Source organism: Arachis ipaensis, chromosome B4 (assembly GCF_059453495.1).
Source record: "Arachis ipaensis isolate K30076 ecotype BB chromosome B4, ASM5945349v1, whole genome shotgun sequence".
Taxonomy (NCBI): domain Eukaryota; kingdom Viridiplantae; phylum Streptophyta; class Magnoliopsida; order Fabales; family Fabaceae; genus Arachis; species Arachis ipaensis.
Genome location: NC_142439.1, coordinates 57,727,898 through 57,753,137, shown reverse-complemented (window position 1 = coordinate 57,753,137; position 25,240 = coordinate 57,727,898). Strand labels below are relative to the sequence as shown.

The 25,240-nt window shown below is 31.1% G+C and overlaps 1 protein-coding gene across 3 annotated transcripts; it reads right to left on the bottom strand.

The window, feature by feature from the left end:
• Nucleotides 1–3,856: 3,856 nt before the first annotated feature.
• Nucleotides 3,857–10,277, bottom strand: LOC107639333 (uncharacterized). Of its 3 annotated transcripts, XM_088485455.1 has the most exons (8): nucleotides 9,048–10,267; nucleotides 6,817–6,867; nucleotides 6,628–6,735; nucleotides 5,956–6,051; nucleotides 5,687–5,785; nucleotides 5,547–5,606; nucleotides 5,363–5,459; nucleotides 3,857–4,114 (listed from the first exon to the last, which is right to left on the bottom strand). In XM_088485455.1, the coding sequence occupies exons 1-7, from the start codon at nucleotides 9,822–9,824 to the stop codon at nucleotides 5,394–5,396; spliced, it is 1,257 nt and encodes a 418-aa protein (XP_088341581.1). In that variant the 5' UTR covers nucleotides 9,825–10,267; the 3' UTR covers nucleotides 3,857–4,114; nucleotides 5,363–5,393. The 3 variants fall into 3 exon arrangements, with proteins under 3 accessions (XP_088341581.1, XP_016198296.1, XP_088341582.1); XM_016342810.3 differs by lacking the exon at nucleotides 3,857–4,114 and having other exon boundaries at nucleotides 5,149–5,459; nucleotides 9,048–10,277; XM_088485456.1 differs by lacking the exons at nucleotides 3,857–4,114; nucleotides 6,817–6,867 and having other exon boundaries at nucleotides 5,149–5,459; nucleotides 9,048–10,258.
• Nucleotides 10,278–25,240: the final 14,963 nt, after the last annotated feature.

The following is a 25,240-nucleotide window of genomic DNA, read 5'->3' as shown; positions in this document are numbered from 1 at the left end:
TAAATCCGGTGATAAGCTTATGCGAATTTTGTTATACTTTTAAGGCAAATAAATTGATAAATGATATTTGTGTTCATCTCACTGAAAATTTGTAAAATTAATTGCATTGATATTCTTACGTGAAATTTTTTTTCACACAAATTGCTTCCTATATTTCAAATTTTGTTCTCCCACATAATTTTAGCTTAACAGGTTATAAATTATAAATTCCAATTTACTTTTGTGCATTGCATGAGTTATTGAACATGTATATGAACTAATTATTGAAAATTATTTGTTATATTATTTAATACATTTTCATATTATTTCGCATCTGACTTAAAAATATTTTGGATAACTTTCTTTATTAAAAGTATTATTAGGTAATATAAATTTATACGTTTTTTTCGAAAACTTATTTTGTTTTTAAATATATTTAGATTCATTTAATATATATATATATATATATATGTAATTATGTTATGAAGACTTATCTATAAGACTATAACTAGAACTTGAACACATGAATATGGGAAAAAAAATACAAAATAAAAGGACCCTTAACTCCTAAAGCCTGGAAGATTTTTTTTTTTTTTTTTTAACTCAAAACACAAAAGAATAACTCCCTAATTACAAATAGATTGATTTACTAATTATTGTGAGAAAATGACAAAAATGTTACCTTTAGGATCCTATTACCCAACACCATCAAAAGCATGTGTAGCAGTATCCACAGGATGCAGAAGACACCATTTAGTTTAAACATGATACCTCATGTCTGTAGACAAAAAAGTAAAAAAAAAAAAAAATACTTAAATGCCTGAAATTTTTAAAATTTGATACTTTAATTTTTAAATTTTTAAAATATATAAAGTAGTTTCTAACATTTATTTTCGTTAGACAATACAATTTTCTTCTATTAATTACAAAGATATGCAACATTAATTTGCACATGTGGCTGTTAAATGTCTACGTCTTCTATATATCGAAATAAATCAATCCATAAAGTGAAGTACAAAACAGTTTTTGAAGAGTTTAAAAATTTTCAAAACAGCTCTATCGAATTATTTATATATAATTATTTTTAAATTAATAAATTTTAATTTCTAAAATTTTTGTTTATTTATCTCAAATTTAATTATTTATATATACAAAAAAATTAAATTTAAGTATTTCTAAATCCTAAATTATAAATTAATTTTGAAGAGGCATTATTTTCAAAAAAAAAATTTAAAATGAATGAACCCATATGTATTTTTTGCCACACAATATATTAATTTAATTTGTAGATATCATATTCAATGATCATTCTTTAATGATAAAGAAAAAATAAGCTAGTGTTGTTTGAACAAATAGAAAAATTTCCATTTAACATAAAATTTTTCACATAAACGATTGGAAATATTCGCAAGTTTTAGTCAACCACAAGATCAATGTGAATTATTTATAAAATTTCAATGTGAAACTCCTAATAGTTTACAATACTTGAAAAAGAAATGTCTTGCCAAATCCAAGTGTTTTGTTCATGTTTCTTAAAAAGTTTTGAGATTTACTAATTATAATGTTGTACAAAATAGACTTGCAGTTAACGTTATTTGTGATACCGCAGTATAGTAATTATATCAAGAAAAAAATAGACTTATTTTATTTATGAATTTTTTTTAAATTTATTTTGTGTCAATATTTTAGGAGCTTTTATAACGGTCTTTATAATGCAATGATCTCTTAAATTTAGTTGTCATTATTATAGTTTCTACATCACATCAATATAGATATCATATATTAATAATTAAATAATATTATTTCTTATGACATTATAGTATTAATAAATAAAATTATGTTTTAGTATATATTTTATTATTTTTATATTCTTTATTTATTATATATTTTTTAATAATATATTATTATTCTGATTAACGAAAATATGGGTAAATCATCCTTTTAAATTATTTGGCATGCAGTATTATTCAATTGTCCTGTTTTGACTTTTATTTCAAAATTGTCCTCAAAGAAATCAATCTAAAATTGATTTAATCCGTTTGGATAGTTCTATAAATTATTTTTTTTTACTTTTAACTTATGAAAAGATATAGTATTAATGTCTGGTACAATTTTTAAGATCAAATTGCAGTTTTCTAAAAAGCTATTTTAGTGCTTACAGAAAAATTAAAAAAAATGACTTTTCTCATAATAAAGAGCTTTTTATCACTCTTCTCTTAAAATAAGCACTTTTAAAACTAAAAAACTAAATATAAAATAACTTTTTTATAAGTTATTTTTAATATAAGTATTATTATTTAATCTATTTTTTCAAAAATAATTTAATTAAATTATTTATCCAAATTGGGAGTAAATCATTTTAAGTTAGATTGATTTAGTAGAAAAATGACATTTCATTGTAGTTCGATCTATGTCAAATTGATTTAGTAGAATGTTGTGCTCTATATAAATTAACTCGTACTAAACCGATTTACTAGGATCAAAAGGTAGATTTAAAGCCCATCACAAACAATTATTAAGACAGATTTATGTAGCATTAGTATAAGGATTTTGTTAAACAAGATTTATGTCAGTACCTCTTTCTTCTTAAAATATTATTCGCTATAAAGAATACATTTAATTCTGTCGGATTTAGTAACAAATGACAAAAATAATATTTGATTTTAATTAATTTAAATTTGAATATTAATTTCTGGCATATTGATTATGATATACCAGGTTAAACCGGTATTTCATATACAATTCTAAAAAATAAAAGAAAATTAAAATTTATGATTACCATTAAATTTATCGTCGGATAAATTTGTCAATATTGATTAATTTAATTTTCAAATAATATTTATAAATAATATATTATCCTTAGATTTAACGGAAGACAAATTCAACGGTAACAGAAGATAAATTCGACACTAACAGATGCATGGAAAGTAGTTTAATGGTGCCAATATTACTATTGATAATTTTTCAACGGTAACGGCTCTTAGAAATTCGCCAATTATTAATATTACTATTGATAATACTTTACCCTAGAAATCAACTTAGCTTAAATTGATTTGTATAGAACATAACACCCTAGTAAATCGGTTTAACATAAATCAAATTTTAATGAAATGTCATTTTCCTGCTAAATCAATTTTACTTAAAACAATTTACATGGTAAGGGTGAATCAATTTAACATAAAAACTATTTACTATGAATACATACTACATCAGTTTAATTTAAATTGATTTCTGTAAGGACAATTTCGAAATAAATGTTAAAAATTTTACTTAAAACAGTTTATATGGTAAGGGTGAATCAATTTAACTTAAAAACTATTTACTATGAATACATACTACATCAGTTTAACTTAAATTGATTTCTGTAAGGACAATTTCGAAATAAATGTTAAAAATTTTACTTAAAACAGTTTACATGGTAAGGGTGAATAACTTAAAAACTATTTACTATGAATACATACTACATCAGTTTAACTTAAATTGATTTCTGTAAGGACAATTTCGAAATAAATGTTAAAATAACACAATTGGATAATATTTGATGCCAAACAATTTAAAATGGTGCTTTACCCTAAAAGTATTATAAAACGGTAACTTTTGAAAAAGATTAAAAATACTTAAAGAGATTTTTTTGAACTTTTTAAAATTTTACCAGAACTGTTTTAAGATTTTTTTTTTATTTTTTGGAAACTATTTTATACTTCATTTTGAGGACTGATTTATATAACTCACACACATAAACACTTAACAACTATATATGCGAATTATTATCCCAAGTCAGCAGCCAGTGACTAACGGAAGGAACTATATTGTCTTACAAAAGTAACCTTAGAAACTGTTTTGCACATTTTAAAATTTGAGAGACTGAGATATCCTATTTTAAAACCTCATGAACTGAATTGGGTAATTGCTCGGAAAAAAAAATACTTCTACAGCATAGCAATGCCAAAAAATAATAATAAATAAAAGAATAAAAAATAAAAAATCAAATGCTGATGTATGCAGACATGGCCTTCGCCTTACAAGTATCTGAGTCAGACACTAACATGTATATAGTATACCACACCAATACCTTGATTAGTCGGTATATTCCATGCTTCCTAGCCTGAAACTAAAAATATGCAATACTGCGTACCTGCAAATAGTGCATTACTTTAAATTTAGAAAAGGCTATTACCACTATATGCTCGAGAGAAGTAAGATTTCTAATAGAAATATAATAGAGAAAATTCCACTCCCCTCTCGTGCGGGATGTGAAAATGACACTCCCCTCCCTTCTATTTTATAAATATACATTCTCTTCTTTTTAACTTTTAAAAAACCTCTTCTTTAATCATTTTAAATTTTTTGTGTTAACTAATATTAACTTTATCCATTTTTAAAAAAAAAATAAATTATTTTTTGAAAAAATACCCATTAACAAAAATTTTACTTTTTATCATTAAATTTTATTTATCAAAATATCCTTTTAATAAATTATTTTTTTATTAATTAAATTGTATTTTTATTAAAATATTTTTTTTTAAAAATTAATAATTAAATTATTTTTTTCTAAGATACATACCCTTCAATAATTTTTTAATTATTAAATTATAATTTTACTAAAATTTTTGTTAACAATTATTTTTATATTTTACTATTAATTTTCTGATATCAATATATATTGTTTTCATATTAAATAAAAAAATCTTACCCCTGTTAATATACATAACAATTAATATATATTAATATTGAAAAATAATCTTACTAAAATTTTTTATTTAATGTTAAAATAATATATATAGATATCAAAAAATTAATAATAAAATATAAAAAAATTGTTAACAAAAATTTTGGTAAAATTATAATTTAATAATTAAAAAATTATTGAAGAGTATTTTAGAAAAAAAAATTATATAATTATTAAATTTTAAAAAAATACAATTTAATCAATAAAAGAATAATTTATTAAAGGATATTTTGGTAAGCAAAATTGAATGATAAAAAATAAAATTTTTACTAATGGGTATTTTTAAAAAAAAAATTATTTTTTCTTAAAAAATGGATAAAATTAACATTAGTTAACACAAAATGTTTAAAATGGATTAAAGATGAGGTTTTCTAAAAGTTAGAAGGGAGGAGAATGTACATTTATAAAATAGAGGGGAGGGGAATGTCATTTTAGGATCTCGCAGGTAAGGAGAGTGTAATTTTCTCAAATGTAATAAAAATACGATAAAAATACATGCAAAATTTCGAAGATAATGCTGCCAGAACTTGGGGGGAAGAAGTACAAAGAAACAATGAATTGAGGAAACTGGCCTCCAATTCATGTTAAGTGATTTAAGAAACACCTAACACATGAAAAGGGGATATTAGAGGATTCAATGCAATACATCCCCACCGGCAATGAACTCAGCACAATACAATCTCCATCACAATAGATACTTTTCAACCACAGTCCGGCCGAACTTCTCTTGAACATCTCTTGGTGTTTCAATCTGAGAAAAACAACAAATTCATATCAAATACAATGACGGAAATAACCATTTTGAATGATTGATTTGAATCATCAGCAAGATACTAACCGTGTTAAGGGATTTGAAGACAGCCTTAACTGTATTATGCGGATTTCGGGAACCGATGACCTATCAAGAGCAACTAAAATTAGAGCAAGGACTATATTTACAGGAATACGCTTTATTGATTGTATTCAAATGTCAGTTACCTTTGACTTGACATTCTTAAAACCAGCTAAATGCAGAATGGTTTGGACTATTCTACCAGCTTTCATGCCAGTTGTGGTGGAAGCAGGCCAAAGGTACACCTAAAGCATAAACACATGGAGTAATCTCAATTATTAACAAGGATAAGCAAAACATTTGCAATTCTATCCACAAAAACAAAGCCCCCTTACAATTTCATTATAGAAGCTAAAATTAATCAGACAGATAAATTTGGGAAGTACTACTAGAAGGAAGGAAATGGATTACATACCTTCGTCTTTTTATATGATGTTTGTACAGAATGTGCAATTGTATGTTCCTCGTGTCGCTCCACAGAATGCAAATTCTGAAAGCATTTCTCATATGCCTGATTGTGGAAAAATCAATGATTAATTCAATACTCTATCAAAACAATAACTTATTAAACATAAATCACTCAAGGTCTATTTTCACTTAGAAAAAAATAGGTACTCTTATTAAAGGCTTATAAACAAATATTGAGTTCTTCTAATCCGCTAATGAAAAGATCAACGTTATACAGATTATTATGCGGGTGTTTGTATCTTATAAATCTATTTGTGTTCAACTCTCTTCGACTGACACAAACAAAAGTATACAGTAAAACGAGATCCTAATTTAATTTGAAATTAGAATAGAGCATATTGAATAATAAACAATTTTGAAAGTAAAAGTTAACAATACAAAATATTTGGATATTTTTACAACAATTAAGAATGAACTGTTAATTGAATTTGCAAGAAATCATGTTCAGATTAGCAAGATCTGCAAGTTTGTGTAATGAGTAAAACATGTTTTAGGTTTATTTGAAATCCTAAAGCAACCGACAGAGGTCACCAATCCCAACTCTCACCATCTGACAAACAGATTAACTGCCAAAGAAACCTTAAACAGAACTTGAAAGGCAACATAAGAGAGTCCATACCTTCTGAAGGGCAACTGGAACTGCAGGGCCTTTGGCTTTGGCAAAACCGACAACACCATTGTAGTTGCCACAAGCTAACATAGCAGTGTACTTAATAACTTGTCCTCCCTACACCATGAAATAGAAAACAAACTAAGCACATAGAAAAAAGTGGAAACCATGGAAGGAAGTAAAAAATCTGCGGAGTACCTTAGTTACTTTACACGTTCTATTCACATCTATCAATTTCACATCAAAACCCTGGTAACATATATAACATCCCAAGAAGGACAAAATCTAAAGTTAGATCTATTAAAAGCACAAATATGACATCGGAAAAAATAACTAAATTTACGAACTCAAATTAACAAACAACACAATAAAAGTGCACAATGTAAAGATCAATAAGAAATCTCTCTATGAACTACAAAAGAAATGCAATATCTTAAAATAAGATCAAGATATTAACATGCATTGCATACATATAACAATTTTCATAAAAAAATCAACATAGGTATTTATATATAGAAAGATGGATGGGAAGCAAGAAATACAGGATATCTAAATAAGGGGTCATTTTGGCACTTAGCACAAAAAATCATTCTTCAAAAAAATAGTATACCCATGAGTATCTCTGCATTGGAAATTCAGGCAACGGATAACAATAGAACTGAATCCTCAAGGAAACAGAAAAAAATATAAAATGCCATTATATCACGAAAGCATATGCCAACAATCTATATGATATCTGCATATTAGCGCCAATAAGTAAAATGTCAAGAATCACCAAAGCTAAAATCCAAATTAGAGGATTAACCAAAGATATCGATCTTGTAGTCATACAAAATGTGCCCCACCTACTAAGATAAACTTTTGAGATCACAAAATTACTCTAAAATATAAAACCAGTTCACTTGTTAATGATTTTCATTCGGAAGTGTGTTTTTCATGGATTCAATTTCAGGATTTTTTTCTCCCTACTTTTTTTTTTAAATTATAAATGATGTCACTTGATCAAACAAAAAGATCTTATTCAATTGGACTTGGTCTGAAATTTTCGTTTACTCTCCAATCAAATTCACTGCAGAAGGATATGATTCTAAATTCAAACAAACATACCAAAGGTCAACTAGCTTATATATAAACTTGTTCAGACAAAGAATTTAACAGTAATGTGCCTCACAAAAACTTCTGAGACAATATATAGAGAAAAACTTTTCTTCCTATGACCAGAATATAAATGAGAGGCAGTGATATAATTTTTGCATTCTGTTAAAAGATTGAGCATAAAATAACGTAAACAATGGTATGGTCCAAAATAACAGCAGAAGCTACTCAGATAAACTTTGAGAACACAAAATTACTGAAAAATAGAAAACCAGTTAAGGATGTTCATTTGGAAGTGTGTTTTTTATGGATTCAGGATTCAGGGTTTTTTTCTCCCTTCTTTATTTTTTTTTTTATAATTATAAATGATGTCGCTTGATCAAACTGAAAAGAACTTATTCAATTGGACTTGTCTGAAATTTCAGTTTACTCTCCAATCAAATAAACATACCAAGGGTCAATTAACTTATATATATACACACTTGTTCAGACAACAAATTTAACAGCGAAATGCCTCACAAAACTTCTGAGACAATATATGGAGCAAAACTTTTCTTCCTATGAGAAGAATATAAATGAGAGGCAGTGATAAAATTTGTGCACTTTGCTTAATGATGGAGCATAAAATAAGGTAAACAATAGTATGGTCCAAAATAACAGAAGAAGCTAAATCCTTAGGAGGTGTGTGGTTGGGGGAATTATAAATAATTCCTAGGAATTTTAAGATGGGAATATCATATTCCCATGTTTGGTTCAAAGTTTGAAAAGTTATTTCCAAGCAAGTTTGATTCTAGAGAATCAAAATACTATCATTTCAATTTCCACCTTTCCCATAGGTATATTTGATTCCCATGGAAATGGAATCTGACTAACAAAGTAATACTTGAACCACACACAATGTAATGTTCTGTAGTAAACTTTTCTTTTAGGATACACTAGGTTCAAAAAAAATATGCATAGGTACTCTAGCAAGAAAACTTACTACTTGCATTTTCAGTGCATAAAATTCTCATAGAAAAAATGAAGCGAACAGTTAACTGTAACAAAATCCTTTAAATTGAAAGCAAACACACACACAGACACAGAGACACAGAGCAGATTAAACTGCAGCACTAATGGTTTTTAATTATCATACCTAAGAAAATTACTTTCTGAATGGTGCACTCATTAATCAACATTTGTGAGTAAAATAATTGATAAAGTGAAGCCAATGAGTATCAATTAAAAGGCCACATCCACAGGCTATAAAGTGAATTTTGTTTTGTAGGAGTAATAATACTAAATTATCAAAAGAATGGCTATGAAAAAATATGGCATGTATGAGATGTGAATACCTTCCTGTAAAGAGGTTTTCTCTTCTTCTCAGTCAACTCATTCCTCTCCTCGGCGAGATCCCTAATCTCTTCCTCCAAAAGCTTACCCTTCCTCCCGAACGTGTACTCAAGTTCAGCAAGTTTCTCCTCGAGTTTCCTATCAATGGCATCGAGCTTCGCCAGCAGTATGTTGTCTTTCTCCTTCATGTCATCAAACTCCTCCTCCTCATCATCAACATCAACATCTTTAGCATCCTCATCGGCTCCTGCATCAGCATTCTCTCCCTGCTTAATTCGATTCCCCTTCTCGAACCCCGCATTCTGCAACGCATCCACATTAGGCCCAACCTGCTCGTGCTGAATAACTCCGTAATTCGCAGGATTTTCAGGATCATAAGCCTCCTTCCACTGCACCAACCTCATTGCCCTGTTCAGCTTGTTCTGCAGAACAAATTTCTGCTTCTGATCAGTCTCCACTTTGAGACGATTCATGAGCTCCCCAATTACCCTGTACTCAGGACGCAACTTAAAATGCTTATCCTCAAACTTATCAATCCTACTCATTAGTCTAAAAGCCTCGTCAAGCGTCTCGGCCTCGACGAAACTGTTAAGCAAGTCTTTGTGCCTGTTGAACTTCTTCTCGAAGTCATTGAAGCGGTTCTGGAGTGCCTCGGGGGTGAATCTCTCGTCGTCTTCGTCGGTGTCGGAATCAGAAGGCTCCTCGTAGAGGTTGAGATTCGATTCCTTATCCTTGGGTTTCGCCTTCTCGAGCTTTTCAATGAGGGGAGCCACGCCCATGTAGTCCTCTTCGCATTCGGCGTCGATGTCGGCGGTGTCCAATCCGGCCCTAATTCGCTGATCTCTCTCCCGGAGCCTCTCGTTCTCCACTTCGGCGAGGAGGTCATGCACTATCCTGGACGATGCTGACGTGGACGATTCAGCAGAATATCGACGCTTTGGGAGACTAAAGATTTAGGGTGAGGGAGTGAAGGGCGGTTTCGCTGGGTTTCTGAGGAGATTGGTGACGCACCTGCGTCTGAGGATCTGTGAGCGCATTTCTGCCAGATTGAATGTACCTCATTAGGGAGTAGGAACAGGAACGAGCTCCGCGGTCAAGGTGACGGCGGCGAGATGCTGATAACGCCGGTGACGACGGCGAGATGCTGATAACGCCTGCCTCTTTTTCTTCTACTTTTCTTCTTTCTCCTTGCCTCTTCTTCTTCTTTTTCTCGGCCGCCTCTTTTTCTTTTTAGTAATTTTTCTCTTCTTATCGTTAAAAATAATAAATAATTTAAGTTTAGATTATCAATTGAACCAGAACATAATTAATTATTGTTTTAAATTAAACGCTAAGGTGTGGTTTAATTTAGAAAAAAAAATATAACATTAAAAAAATATTTGTCTGAAGCAAATTTGGATGTAGTACAAAGATATTTGGATATAATACAAAAATATTTGAGTATATTTTAAGAAATTTTTTGGTGTATTTTTATTCTAATAAGTTCAGAATATATCTAAAACGAGCTCAACAATTATGTGCTTATTGAATGAGTCACACTCACATAGACCATTAGATTTTATTAGATAAAAATCAAAAGCTAATATAAAAGAAGAGCATTGATGGACTCTAATAAATATAGAATATCCTAATACATAAATTAATATTTTAAATGGCAATACTTTAAACGGTAACAGAATCTTTTATTCTTAAATAATTATATATAAAAGATATAAATATAAAATATATAAGTATTTTTTATTTATTAACATTAATTATTATGCAAAATTTTTTTATAATATTAAAAAATTATATTAAAATAATATTTTAAACTGTAACATAAAAATATAAAATAATAAAATCATTAAAACTTTATTTTATATTACTTGATAAATAATTAGATTATTATATTCAAAATTTATTAACTAACTATTTTTATTAAAGATATTATTATATAATATAATTTTTCACAAAAATATTTTAAAAATATAATTTATTCAAAATATTATATATAATACATGAGAATATTAATTTTGTATTTTTTTAATTTTTTTTAAAAAAATAGAATAAATAATATAATTTTAAATACATACCTAAATAAAAAAATTAATATTTTCATGTATTATCTATAACGCTTTAATTAAATTTTACTTATTTTTACAAATATTTTGATAAAAAATTATATTATATAATAATAAATTTAATAAAGTAATTAATTAAAAAATTTTAAATATAATAATTTAATTATTTGTTAAGTAATATAAAATAAATTTTAATTATTTTATGTTTTTATGTTGTAGTTTAAAATATCATTTTAATATTATAAAAAAATTTTGTATAATAATTAATCTGAATAAATAAAAAAATTTATATTTCTTGTATTTATTTATTTTACATTTTTTAAAACAAAAAATCTCTACTTTTATATAGTAAAATATGTGATAATCTTCGTTTATATATATATATATTAGTGGGTGGTAAAACGGGTCGAATCCGTTGAGCCGACCTATTGAACCTGCTAAAAAAGGTGGGTCGGACTAAGATTTGAAACCTATCAAATTAAAAAAATTATATATATATATATATATTAAGAAAATTATCACATATTTTACTATATAAAGGTAGAAATTTTTTGTTCTAAAAAATATAAAATAAATAAATACAAAAAATATATTTTTTATTCATTAAGATTAATTATTATGTAAAAATTTTTTTATAATAATAAAATAATATTTTAAACTACAATATAAAAATATAAAATAATTAAAATTTATTTTATATTACTTGACAAATAATTAGATTATTATAAAAAAGTATAATTTTTTATCAAAATATTTATAAAATAAAATTTAAAAAATTTATATATAATACATGAAAATATTAACTTTTTTATTTAGGTATGTATTTAAAATTATATTATTTATTCTGTTTTTCTAAAAGAAATTAAAAAAATTAAAAAAGTTAATATTTTAATATATTATATATAATATTTTAAATAAATTATATTTTTAAAATATTTTTATAAAAAATTATATTATATAATAATATCTTTAATAAAAATAGTTAGTTAATAAATTTTAAATATAATAATCTAATTATTTGTCAAGTAATATAAAATAAAATTTTAATTATTTTATATTTTTTTGTTACAGTTTAAAATATTATTTTAATAAAATTTTGGTATAATAATTAATTTTAATAAATAAAAAATACTCATATATTTTATATTTAAATATTTAAGAATAAAAGATTCTGTTGCCGTTTAAAGTATTGTGTATTAAAGTATTGTCATTTAAAATATTTATTTATGTATTAGGATATTCTATATTTATTAGAGTCCATCAATGCTCTTCTTTTATATTAATATTTGATTTTCATCTAATAAAATCTAATGGTCCATATGAGTGTGGCTTATTCAATAAGCACATAATTGTTGAGCTCATTTTAGACATACCCAGTTCTGCATAGTTCAAAACTCTTCCACTTCCTCATTCTCATCTTTTACTGTTTCTTCTTTTTTTTTTTTTTATCATCATCACCATCTTCTTCTTTTTTTTTTCTTATTCATCTTTTTTTTTATTTTACCTTCTCAAGTTTCTTCTTGTTTAAATCCCTTAACAAGAATAAAAACAAAAAAATCAAACAAAGAAGAAGAAGAAACACATAATGATGTAAAATTACTTGAAAGATGATGAACTTACATTCATTTAACAAAAAGAAAGAAAGAAATAAGGAAAAAAATAAGAAGAAAAAAATGCGGCATTAGAAAAAATATTTTTTTGAATTTGCAGCAAATTTGGGTGTAGCACGAAGTTATTTGGGTGTATTTTAAGAATTTTTTGGTGTATTTTTATTCTGATAAGTTCTACATAATTTAAAACTCTTACTCTTCCTCCTTCTCATCTTCTACTGTTTCTTCTTTTTCTATCATCATCACAATCTTTTTCTTCTTTTTTTCTTATTCATCTTTTTTTTTATTTTACCATCTTAAGTTTCTTCTTGTTTTACTCTCTTAACAAGAATAAAAACAAAAAAAATCAAACAAAGAAGAAGAAGAAACACATAATGCTACAAAATTACTTGAAAGATGATGACCTTACATTCATCAACTAAAAGAAAGAAAGAAATAAGGAAAAAAAAAGAAGAAAAAAAATGCAGCATTAGAGAAAATATTTTTCTATATTTGCAGCAAATTTGGGTTTAACACGAAGATATTTAGGTGTAATACGAAGATAGTTTGGTGTATTTTAAAAATTTTTGGGTGTATTTTATTCTGATAAGTTCGGCATAATTCAAAACTATTCATCTTTCTCCTCTTCATCTTCTACTGCCTCTTCATCTTTTACTTCTTCTTCTTCCTCATCTTCTTATTTCGATTTCTTATAATTCTTCTTGGAAAAAATCAAACAAAGAAGAAAAAAATACATAATGTTGCAAAATCAATACAAAGAGGAGGAGGAAAAAAATGCAACAACAATAACAACAATTGAAAACGGCGATGAGGATGAAATACGTGAAGAAGAAGGAGGAGAAACGCAAAGAAGAAGGAAAAGAAGAAGGAGAAGAAGAAGGAAGAGGAGGAGGAGGAGGAGGAACGCGAAGCGCGCCATAGAAATCGTTGAGTAGCGCGTGTGTTAACACGCTCATATAGGTGAACGTGCTTTTTGTTAAATTTGTCCCAACTTGTATGACTTGTAAACTAAAATGACTTGTATGTGTATCACTCCTCTTATGAAAATAGTTATATGAAGTTAAATAAGAGGGTTATCAACTTAGCAGTTATCACATATCATTAGTGAAGTAGACGTCAAAAGAAGAATTAAAATCAAGAGTTGACCACAAATCCATTGAACAACAGGTAAGCATTTTCATTGGAATCCCTTCTGGTATTATGTCCAAGAACACAAATAGTCTGAATGTGAACCTTCTCCGAATGTGAAGTAGGCTCATATTCATTAAGAGCCACAAAAGTAACAAATGAGATCCAAAAAACGAATAACAGCTTCTTATTTTACTTCCCTTGACAATGAAGAATAAACTATATACAGAGCATTTCAAAAATACTAGAGATAATGGAGAAAATAATGAAGAACCTGATGGAAGCTAATGTGGTTTGATTAACAAGCTAATCAAATCTCAGTTTCAGACTGCTGTATCTATCTCAAGCTCTTTGTACCGTAGCTTTTGCTTTGTACAAGGACCATATATAAGAAGAATATGCTCTGATTATACAAGTAGTGTTCTATATATTATATATTGTAAATGAAAAAATAGAAATTAACATATTAAGAACTGAAATCAAAGAGTAGTAGTATAGTATAAACCAGTATAGTATATACTACAACTTGCAAGGACCAATATACTCTGAAAAATGAAAAACTAATTTGTATCTTCAGGAACAGATCAAAATGTCAAATAATAGGACAAGAGAACAATTAATTAATCAAATAATTATAATTCACAATTAGAAAGAGAGATAGAGAATCATAATCATAGCAAATAATCAAATCCAAAATAACAAAGACGCAGAGAAACGTAAAGAGACAAATGAAATTCTTCAAAATAAAATGACATGTATTAATAGAGAAGAGATATCAACAAATTGATAGCGAAGAAGTACCAGAGGCAGCACGAAGGAAAAATATGGAGGGAAAGAAAGTTGTGTCGAAGAAGAAGCTTGGGAGCGAATAGATCTAAAACGCGTTGACAGAGGAGGTGGCTCGATCCAGAAGCGTTCTACCACGGCAACGGCGGCAACAACAACAATGGCAGTGGTGACGGAAACGGTGGCAGCAACAACGGCAGCAAAAACTCCACTGTGGCAGCAACAACAGTACAGAAGAACAGGTCTGAAAATGCATTGATAGAAGAGGTGACTCAATCCAGAAGCTCTCTACCACAATGGACACGGTAGTGGGGATGGTGCCGGTGGCAGAAATGGCAGTGGGGACGACGACAAAAATCGCAGTAGAAAACTTAGGTTCTCTCTCAGCTAACTCAGTCTCTCATTTTGAAAAAAAAAGAAAATTAGGTTTTATTCTAAAATTTAATTTTAAATAATTATTAGTGGATGATTTTTAAATTTCCATAAATAAAATGTATTGTGTAGTTTTTAGAAACCTTCATTAAAATACTCCCTCAAATAAATATTAATCTTGTAGTATAATATCTAGTAACAATTCTTAATAGTAAAATGAGTTTAAGAAAACGCCCCTACCCCAACTCGTCAAAACTCTCAAACCAAACACATCAAAGCCCCTTTTTCTTTCAGTTTATAGCGGCGGCAACATTTTCAACCGCTCCCACTGCAGCAGCAGCCATCAAACACCGCATGCAGTCATAGTAACTCGACCCTGAGACATTAACGTCGCAAAATCCTCAACAAACTATAACAAAATTGTAACAGCGAGGGTTTCAAGGCAAGAACAGCTTACTGCACCGAGCAAGAACCAAAAATCGAGCAGCAGCAGCTCCATCAGTTGATTCCGGCGATACCAGCGTGATGGAGAATTAATGTCGGTTAAGAATTTTCAGTAAAATAATTCCGTTGATAGTATAGTTCCAAACCAACAAACAATCCTCAACCAAAGTTTAATTTGCTTGTCACAGGTACAAACCCCAATAAAAAAAATCAAAGTATTTAAACCCCGGGTCATCTCTCAAGGACTTGCACGGAAGTGTGCATATTATTGGTTATAGAGTGTATATTTTTGGGGTTTTGAAATAAGGGACAAGAAATATAAATTGCAAGGAAGTAAAGGAAACTCAAATAGTAAAAAGGTCTTGGCAAGGGTTGATGATTAAGGATCACCATCCTTGTCACTAACTACAACATGATAATTGCAAGGATCAATCCCATTTAGTCATCCTCTAACAAATGAAGGAAAGTCAAATGAGCTTCATTAATCCTAATCCATAAGTCCTAGCCACTCACTAATTGACTTAGTGAAAGACTAGAGTTAATGGACACCAATTATCAATCACTTGGATATTAGTAACTCAAGGTCACCCATGTAATCAACCAAAGCCAAGAATAGAAAAATCTACTTTAAAATCCAACCAAGTATTTTATCAAACACTTGAAAGGTATAAAAGAAAAGCATAATAAAAGTGCAAGAAATATTAAATCTATGACTATCCAAAGCAAGAAAATAATAATCAACAATTAAAGAAAGCAATAATAACATGAAGAAACATCAAATTGCATTAATGGAAATTAAATTCAACAAAGAGTATATATATATATATATATAAGTGACATAAAAGAAAAATTAACAAGAAGACTAAGAAGATTAAGGCAATGGAACAAGGAAAATTAAAGAGAACTAAAGCAAAGCAAGAATTAAATCCTAGATCTAAGAGAAAGCTAACCTAAATCTAACCTAATTCTAGAAAGAAGAGAGAGCTTCTCTCTCTAGAATTCTAACCCAAAGCATGGTAAAAACTAAACTATGACTCCTTGGTTCATTCCCTCTCCAATCCTTAGGTTCAATAGCATCAGAAATGAGTTGGATTTGGACCTGGATGGCTCATAAATTGCCCCCAACGTTTTACCTTTAATGAGGTCATGTGCCGCTTGTCACGCATACGCATGGGTCACGTGTACGCGTCACTTGTCAAATGACCTTCTCACGCGTACGCGTCGCCATGAATCCTCCAAATGCTTATTTCTTCGTGATTTCTCCACTTTGCATGCTTCTCTTCACTTTTCCAATCTAATCCTTTCCCTATAAACCTAAAATCACTCAACAAACATATTAAGGCATCGAATAGAATTAAAGTGAGTTAAAATTAACAATTTTAAGGCCTAAAAAATATGTTTTCACTCTTAAGCACAAATTAGGGAGAATTACAAAACCATGCTAATTTAGTGAATAAATGTGGAAAAAGCTAATAAAATACTCTAAATTCAACACAAGATAATCCCTAAAAATGGGGTTTATCATAGCACTATATCGAGTGACCAAAAACTCCGGCAGCATAGTGGCAGAGGAATTGAGATGTCAGTGCAGCTTCCCAGCGGCTAGCAGCATGGGGTGCAGCCTTTAGGAGCTCGACAGGGTCCTTATCTCTCACAGTTCTGATCCTTCGACGGTGACGCGATGGCTCTTGGCTTCAACAGCGGTAGAACGGCGAGGATGAGCTCCTCCAACTCGCATGTGGCAGTGTCGTTGGAGGACGCGACAGCGGCAATAGCCAAATGCGAACATCAACGAGGCTGACCGTAGCCCTCTCTTCCTCGCGCGTCGTCCTTCTTCGTGGCATCTATGACGATGGCGACGCCTTGGAAGCCTTTTGTTCTCCCTCGCGCGATGACGGCGGTAGCTCAACGGAACGATAGTGATGGCGCATTGGCATTGCGGTGGTGACGACAGGCGCAGTCCCTCCCTCTCTCTTTTTTTTCCTCCATTTGCAACTCTCTCTTCCCTCTTCCCTCTGGTTCTGTGTGTGTGTGTGTGTGTCGTGTTTGTGAGTGGGGGATGTGTGGCTGAATTATAGTGAGGGAGGGTTGAAATTAGGGTTATGTTTATTATTTTGGTTATTAGGGTTTGGGAATTAGGGTTTTTGATTTGGGAATTAGGGTTTGGGAAGAGTATTAATTTAAAACCAAATTTAATCCAATATAATTAACTTTAAGAATATTATTTATTTTTTAACTTATAAATTATTTTTAATTAAGTACTCTAATTTAAAATTAGAGATAAATAAATAAATTTTCTTTTAGTTCATAAAATAAATCAAAGCTTTCAATTATTCAAATTAAATTGTATAAAACTCTCATTATTTTCAATTATTAAAACTTTAAATTCATAATATGAAATACTTAATTGTTTAGAAAATTTTATAAATCCTAATGGATTTTGAATTTAAAGTATCATAAAATTTAATTTAATTAATTTTTAGAAAAATAATTTTCTTTAAATAAAATTATCAACAAATATAATAAATTATAAATAACTTATTATTTAATTTTAAAAAATTTGGAGTCTTACAGTAAGAATCCTTTTTAGTGCCTTTCCTCCCATGCAACGAAGCCAACATTTGAATAACCATTTGAATGACTGAATATCCTCATTTTTCATCAAAGCACATTCGAGAAGTGTCAACTGACCGTGGTGATTCACACCCACAAAAGAACCAAAAATCAAATTGTACCTGCAAATGGACACCAACAGTTATGGACCGAAACTGGTTATGCATAAGAACCGAATATTATATCACAATAAACCAAATACCTATTTGTGTTGTAAGTCGTTGATGAGTCCATATTTGATGATATATTTTGGCTATAATTGGATGGATTTCATCACATAAACTCACACTTATTCACCAAAATAGCATACTTTTGTGTTTGATCCCTAAATTGGGCCTAAATGTGAAAACTAGCATTTTTGTTCTTAAATTGAGCAATTTAATCTCACTTTTATTTCATTCGATACCGTGATATGTTTGTTGAGTGATTTCAGGTCCTAGAGGCAAGAATGGTTTGGTAGAAGTGGAAGAAAGCATGCAAAAAGGGAGAAAACATGAAGAAAACAAAGGAGAAAAGCATTTTAGCCTGTGCCCACGCACACCTTCTGTGCCCACACACAAGGGTCAAAATCAGGACCTGTGCCCACGCATAGGCTGTGCCCACGCACAGGCTGTGCCCATGCTCAGGGCAGAATGAAAATCAGGACTTGTACGTCCGCACAGGACCTGTGCCCACGCACAGGAGGAAAATCAGCATCTGTGCCCATGCACAGACTTGTGCGTTCGCACAGGTACTAGCGCATGCCTCGATTAACAAGTCACGTGCTGCGAGTTTTGGGGCTCTTTTGGCCCATTTTTGAAGGCTTGGATGATGAAATCAAAGGCTATACGAAGGGAACTTCATGCAATATGACGACAGCCATCTTAGAATAAGAACAACACATTTTTAGGAGTAGTTTTAGGGTAGTTTAGGTTAGGTTTTCTCTCAACTCTCTCTTAGGGTTTTCATTAGGGTTTTGTAGAATTTTATACTTCAAGTCTTGCTTTTGGATTTTGCAATTTACATTGTAAGTACTTCTTTAATTGTCTCTTTTAATTACTACACTTGTTCTATATTTGCTTCTATTTAATTTTCTTTTATCAATATATGTTTGATTTTGCAATTTTGATGTTCTTGTTGATGAATTTGATGTTGATGCTTATTTTATGTTTGTTTGAGTTGCCTTTATTGATTTTGATTATTTATGGTTCATAATTTTTATCATTTTCCCAATTCTGCCATATTTTATGATTATGCCCACTATGTGTTTGATGAAATACCAATTTTAGTTATGGGGTAATTTCCACCCCTTGGCTTGGGAAAAATGAGTATATAGATTACTAGAGCCATAATGCCCAACATTTAGTGATAATTCTTGGGTTGTTAGTTGTTATTGTTTCCACTAACGCTAGCTTTTTACTAAGGTAATTAGTAAGTTAGCTAGGATTTGTGGATTAATAATAATTATGCTCACTTAACTTACTCTTCGATGTTAAGGATTGATTTAGTGAGATTAATCCATCACAATTATCATAGTTGTGGTTATGGCAAGGAAGAGACTCCATAACTCATCCCAAGTCAAGGTTTCATTGATGTTTTAAACCACTTTTCCACCAATTTTGAGTCTTACTTGTTTATATTACATACATAGTTCTTTTGTTCTTTCATTAGTTTATTAATTGTAATTTTGTCTTGTTTTTTTATCTCTTTATTGGTTGCTTCCATAATTGAAACCCTCTTTGCTTTCTCACAACCGAAATTGTAAGCACTTGTTGGCGCTAGTTCCTCGGGAGAACGACCCGGGAGCTAAATACTCTTGGTTTATATTTGCTTTGATTTGTGATATCTTTAGGATTCTAATTTGATATTGGTCAATTGTTGGGTTTGGAACTATACTTACAAAGCCAATCTTATTTTGAGATAAAATTCCAAACCCGCTTTAGGCCTCTATCAAATTTTGGCGCCGTTGCCGGGGAGCTAGCGTCATGAGTGCTATATTTTGGTTGTTGTAAATATGTCCATATTGTGAATAGATACTTTTTAGGTTGTTTTCTTGTTTTTGGTTCTTTTGTTTATTAATGTCTTTAGTTTTTGTTTTCTATATTTCTTTATGAGTTATCACTCTCTTGGTTTGGAGTTTGGTTGTGATCATTTTATAAGGTTTGATAACTTCAATTGTGGAATGCATCATGGGTTTAGAGCATCATTTTTGGGAGGAGCAACCCCCTCCATATTACAATGAACCATACCCTCCCCAATATGCATACCCAACCCAAGGATATGTTGGATTTCACTTTGATCATGCATCCCCACCACCATATGCCTATGACCCACACTTAATCCTCAACCACCACATTTTTAAACACCACACCACTACTACCAACAACCACCTCCTTACATACCACCTCTAAACACTTACCAACATGAGTCACCTCTCACACATACAACCTTCCTTCCAAACAATAAACCTCATTTTTCACCACAATGTGAAGCTTTCCCATCCTTAGCCCAAGAACCACAAGACCTTCAAGCCTTTCTTCAAAAGCAAGAAGGATTCCGAAGGACACAAGGGCACTTCATGGCTACCATAGGTGAAGCGATAAACCGCTTAGTTCTCCTACACTCATCCGATCAAGGCATTCCTCTTGAGGAATGTGGGTGATCAACTAAAGAATGTAGTGAAGAGAAGAGCATGGAGCCACAAGGGAAAGAAGAAGGGTTAGAGCTTGAAGTGCAACAAGAGGAAGAAAGTGGAGTATTGGAATTGGAGGAGTTGAGGGAGATTGATCAAGATGAGTATTCCATCATAAATGATTTTTTGTCCTCCTTGATCAATCCCCTTAATGATCCTAATGAGCCTCTTCCCACTGAATTTGAGAGCGTCATGGAGGTAGACTTCTCACAACCTCCATGTTATAATGTGAGTGATGGGAAAGAGGAGGAAGAGGATGTTGGTGAGGAAGGAGTTGACAACCAAGAACATATTGAGTGGGTGGCAATTCTACCTTTGAGCTTTATTGGCCCCCACCAATATGCTATCTTGGAGACGGACTACCAACTCAAGGTCCTTCTTGGGTTGGTACATGGTGAAGGAATGAGTGTTGGTTGTCAAGTGAATCCAAGGTTCATCAAGAAAGCCAATTTAAGAAGTAGGATTCAAACATGGTGTGAAGCACAATTGGGTGATTTTCAGAGAGTGTTGGGACACTGCAAGGGTCAATTAGGAGTTTGTTCGTCCGGCTTAAAGCATAGTAATCGACAAGAAGGTGACCGGATGCCTAGAATATGGGATCTCGGAGGAGCCTTAAGGACCAAGTTTGGATGGAGGTTCAAGGAGGAGTGGAAACACAAGCCACCCTAGCAAGAGTCTCCTCTACAAGTCCAACTTAAGGATTATAAACCAAAGTGCTAGGTGGGAGACACCCCACCATGGTAACATCTTTCTTATCCCTTGCTCTTTGTTTATAGTCTTGGTTTATTGCATTTTGTTTATCTTGGTTAGCTTAAGTTACTTTTATTTTTGAGTTTGGTAGGTCAAGTTCCATATGGATCATGATTTGATGGATTTTGAATGTTTGGGGTTGAATTTTGTGTTGAGCTAAGGTAGAGTGCCGTAGAAAGTGAAGAAAAATTTTTGGAAAACAGGGCATCTATGCATACGCATGCACTTGTGCGGGCACACAAAACCTCTATGTTTCGCGTCTTGTGCGTACGCACCCATCTGTGGGTATGCACACTACCTTACAAAGCCTCTGCTGGCAGCGCTCGCATGCCTTGTGCGTGCGCGTTCGCCTGTTTATTGCACTTTGTGCGTGCGCACCGCCTTGTGTGCACACACACCTCCTTACACCCATTCTGGTGGAAGCGCTTGCACCGACCCTGTGCGCACGCACACATGATCCTAAAAAGAAAAAAAAAGAAGTGATTGTGCGTACGCACCCGCTTGTGCGTACGCACGCGTCTTGAGTCCCTCTCTGTCCAGAGTGTTCGCATACTCTGTGCGGACGCACCCCTCCCCTTTTTTCACTTTGTGTGCGTACACACACATAGCTGTGCGTATGCACAAGTGCTGTTTTGGGCAACATTTTCGTTGCACTTTGAATTAAGCCCTGACACACTCCCACCCCCATCCCTTTCTTTTCTTGCTTTTTCCATGTTTTCCTACTTGTTTTGCTTAGTTTTCCTTGCATCTTATTTTCAGTTTAATAAGTATATTAGTTTCACTTTAGTTATTTTTGAATAAGTTGCAAATGTTTATTTGATATTGATTGGGTTGCTTGTTGCTTGAAGTTTTCACCAATGCACTTATACTTTACCTTAATATTACTAGTATCTAGTGTGTTTGAATACTCATGTTTTGAATGTACCACTAGGACAATTATGTAAGTGCATATGGAATGAAGTGAATTGAGTTGAGAATTACTTGTTTATAATGATTTTCATATTAACTTCATCACATGACCGGTACTTGTTTCTTGTTAATGCTTTGCGTTTGTTTGAGTGACTCAACTTGATTGTTATCAAGCTTATCACTTTTTGTAACAAGTATCTTACCATGTGACCTTTTCTTTATATTTGATCATGAATAAGGAGTTTTTGGTTCATTATTAAATTGGTTATTGTTAATTGTGCTATCATCTATCAATTTTGCGCTTTCACTTGCACAATTTCAATATCCAATATCAAATACTCAATTCACTTTTGTGGTTACCTAGGTTTGTTTATGCCTCATCTCTTGATTATTCTTTAATTGCAGCCTAGGCCATCTAATTGAGGAACACATGCTTACTTTTTAATTGAGTGGATGCCGTTTTCACCGGCCATTATGTGTGTTCCAACCGCACGCATAATTGGAATACACACATGGATCAATTTTTATCATGCCACTCCACTATACAAACTTCCTCAATTAAATGTTTGTTGTTTTCATTTAGCTCCAAGTATACAATGTATTTGCTCCCTCTTTTACCTTTTTGTGCTACTTGCCTTATGATTCTTAAGTATACTTTATTCATTCTTTTTGAGAATGAGCCGTGAAGACAAGGAGCCGGCGAAGGAGGAGGACACCGAGAAGGGAGACGCCGAGATTGCATTAGACTTGGCAATCTCCATGCAACCCGAGCCCCCGCATCCGCCAACTGAAGGTGGATCTCTTGAGAGCAATTGCCCTCGGATTGTGTTTGTGCACGGAGGACCGTGCAACGCTTAAGTGTGGGGGATGATTCGCCATTTTTGGGGCATAAATTTTCTTTTCTCAAACACTTTGCACTTTCATTTTTGTTTTTTTTATTATGTTTCTTGTAGATATTTGTTAGTATTTTTTTTATTATTGCATCCTTACTCAAGTTAATATATATATTGCATTTGCATGGTATATATTTATAGATAGAAGTTGTGATTGGATGTTATGAATAGCATAGTGCCTAGTTCAATTTTGTCCTAATTGTTCATGTTACTTTTTGTTTGTTGAAAATTAGGAAGAACTAGAAAATTTTAAAAAATTGCATCCATCACATCATATATACATATAGGAATAATTTTGGTAAAAAACAACAAGATTTCCAAGAATTTTGTTCCAAGGGTATTCTACTGAATTGATTTGGAAAATTGTTTTTAAACTTGCCTGAATGATTTTTATGGAACATAGAAGAGAGAAAGAACAAAATAACCTTGTGAGTTGTTGAGCCTTAATGAGTGGTTACAATTTTTAACCACTATTTTTGTTCATTGTGTGCTATGCTCCTTCTATGATTGTAATCTTGGTTTTGCTTGATTCTTTATTTCCAATGTTTGATGTTTTGAATGCATTTAGCATGATTGAGGCCATTTTTGTATTAAACTCACTCACCCATATGGACCTACCCTTGCATCTACCTTTGTTAACCCCTTTTGAGCCTCTTAATCTCCTTTGTTCTAATTGTTAGCACATCACAATCCTAAGCGGAAAATCATGAATTATCTTGAATTACATCTTTGATTAGCTTAGGTTGAAGAGTGTGTTTCATTTAAGTGTGGAGGAACTTTTGGAAAACATTGGTAGTGAATGAAAAAGTTTGTATTAGGTATGCATTGAAAAAGAAAAAAAAATTGGAAAAATGGGTGCACATTCATGTATCAATTTGCTTTAACCATATGCATTTGTCATAGAAAAAAAGAAAAATAAATAGAAGAAAAAAATGAAATGAAATGAAAAAAAAATAATAAGAGGGGACAAAGGTTGCCCTAAAGAAAAGAAAAAAAAAAAAAATAAGGAATGCATATGTGGATTTGAATAGAAACCAAGGCATGAATGTGTGTAAAAAGAAGTAATGAGTGGTTAGAATGTATTTTTGTAATTTGATTGATATAGGTTGAGTGTGATACTTAAACTAATCAAGGATTCAATTCAATTTAGTCCACTTAGCCATATCTATCCTACCTTAACCCTAGCCCCATTACAATCATATCAAGTCCTCATGATAATTGCATTCATGCATCACTTGTTGTTGATTGTTAGAAGAAAAGTGAATCCTTGAAAGCATGATTAGGAGGAGACTTGAGTGATTAAACCCTAAAACACCGAGCATTTAGAGTGTATACACACCTAGTGAGGGTTCGATCACTTAACTTTATGTTTCCATACTTCTTATCATGTATTCTTGCAAGTTTCTTTATTTTGATGAGTAAATCAGTTCTTTAGATTTTGAGCGCATTGGATTATTTCCTTGCTTAGCCCTATATGTCTATATATTTGCTTGGGAATTTGATTGTTTGTTTTCACCAATTCAATAGGATACTATAGTATATATAGTTATATATAATATATACATACTTGCATGCATATAGATAGTTGCATTCAATAAGTTGTTTCCCTTTGATCATTCTCCTTGTTTGGTTTAGCATGAGGACATGCTATTGTTTAAGTGTGGGGAAATTGATGCGTCCATATTTGACGATATATTTTGGCTATAATTGGATGGATTTCATCACATAAACTCACACTTATTCACCAAAATAGAATACTTTTGTGTTTGATCCCTAAATTGAGCCTAAATGTAAAAACATGCGTTTTTGTGCTTAAATTGAGCAATTTAATCTCACTTTTATTCCATTCGATGCCGTGATATATTTGTTAAGTGATTTCAGGTCCTAGAGGCAAGAATGGTTTGGTAGAAGTGGAAGAAAGCTTGCAAAAAGGGAGAAAACATGAAGAAAACAAATGAG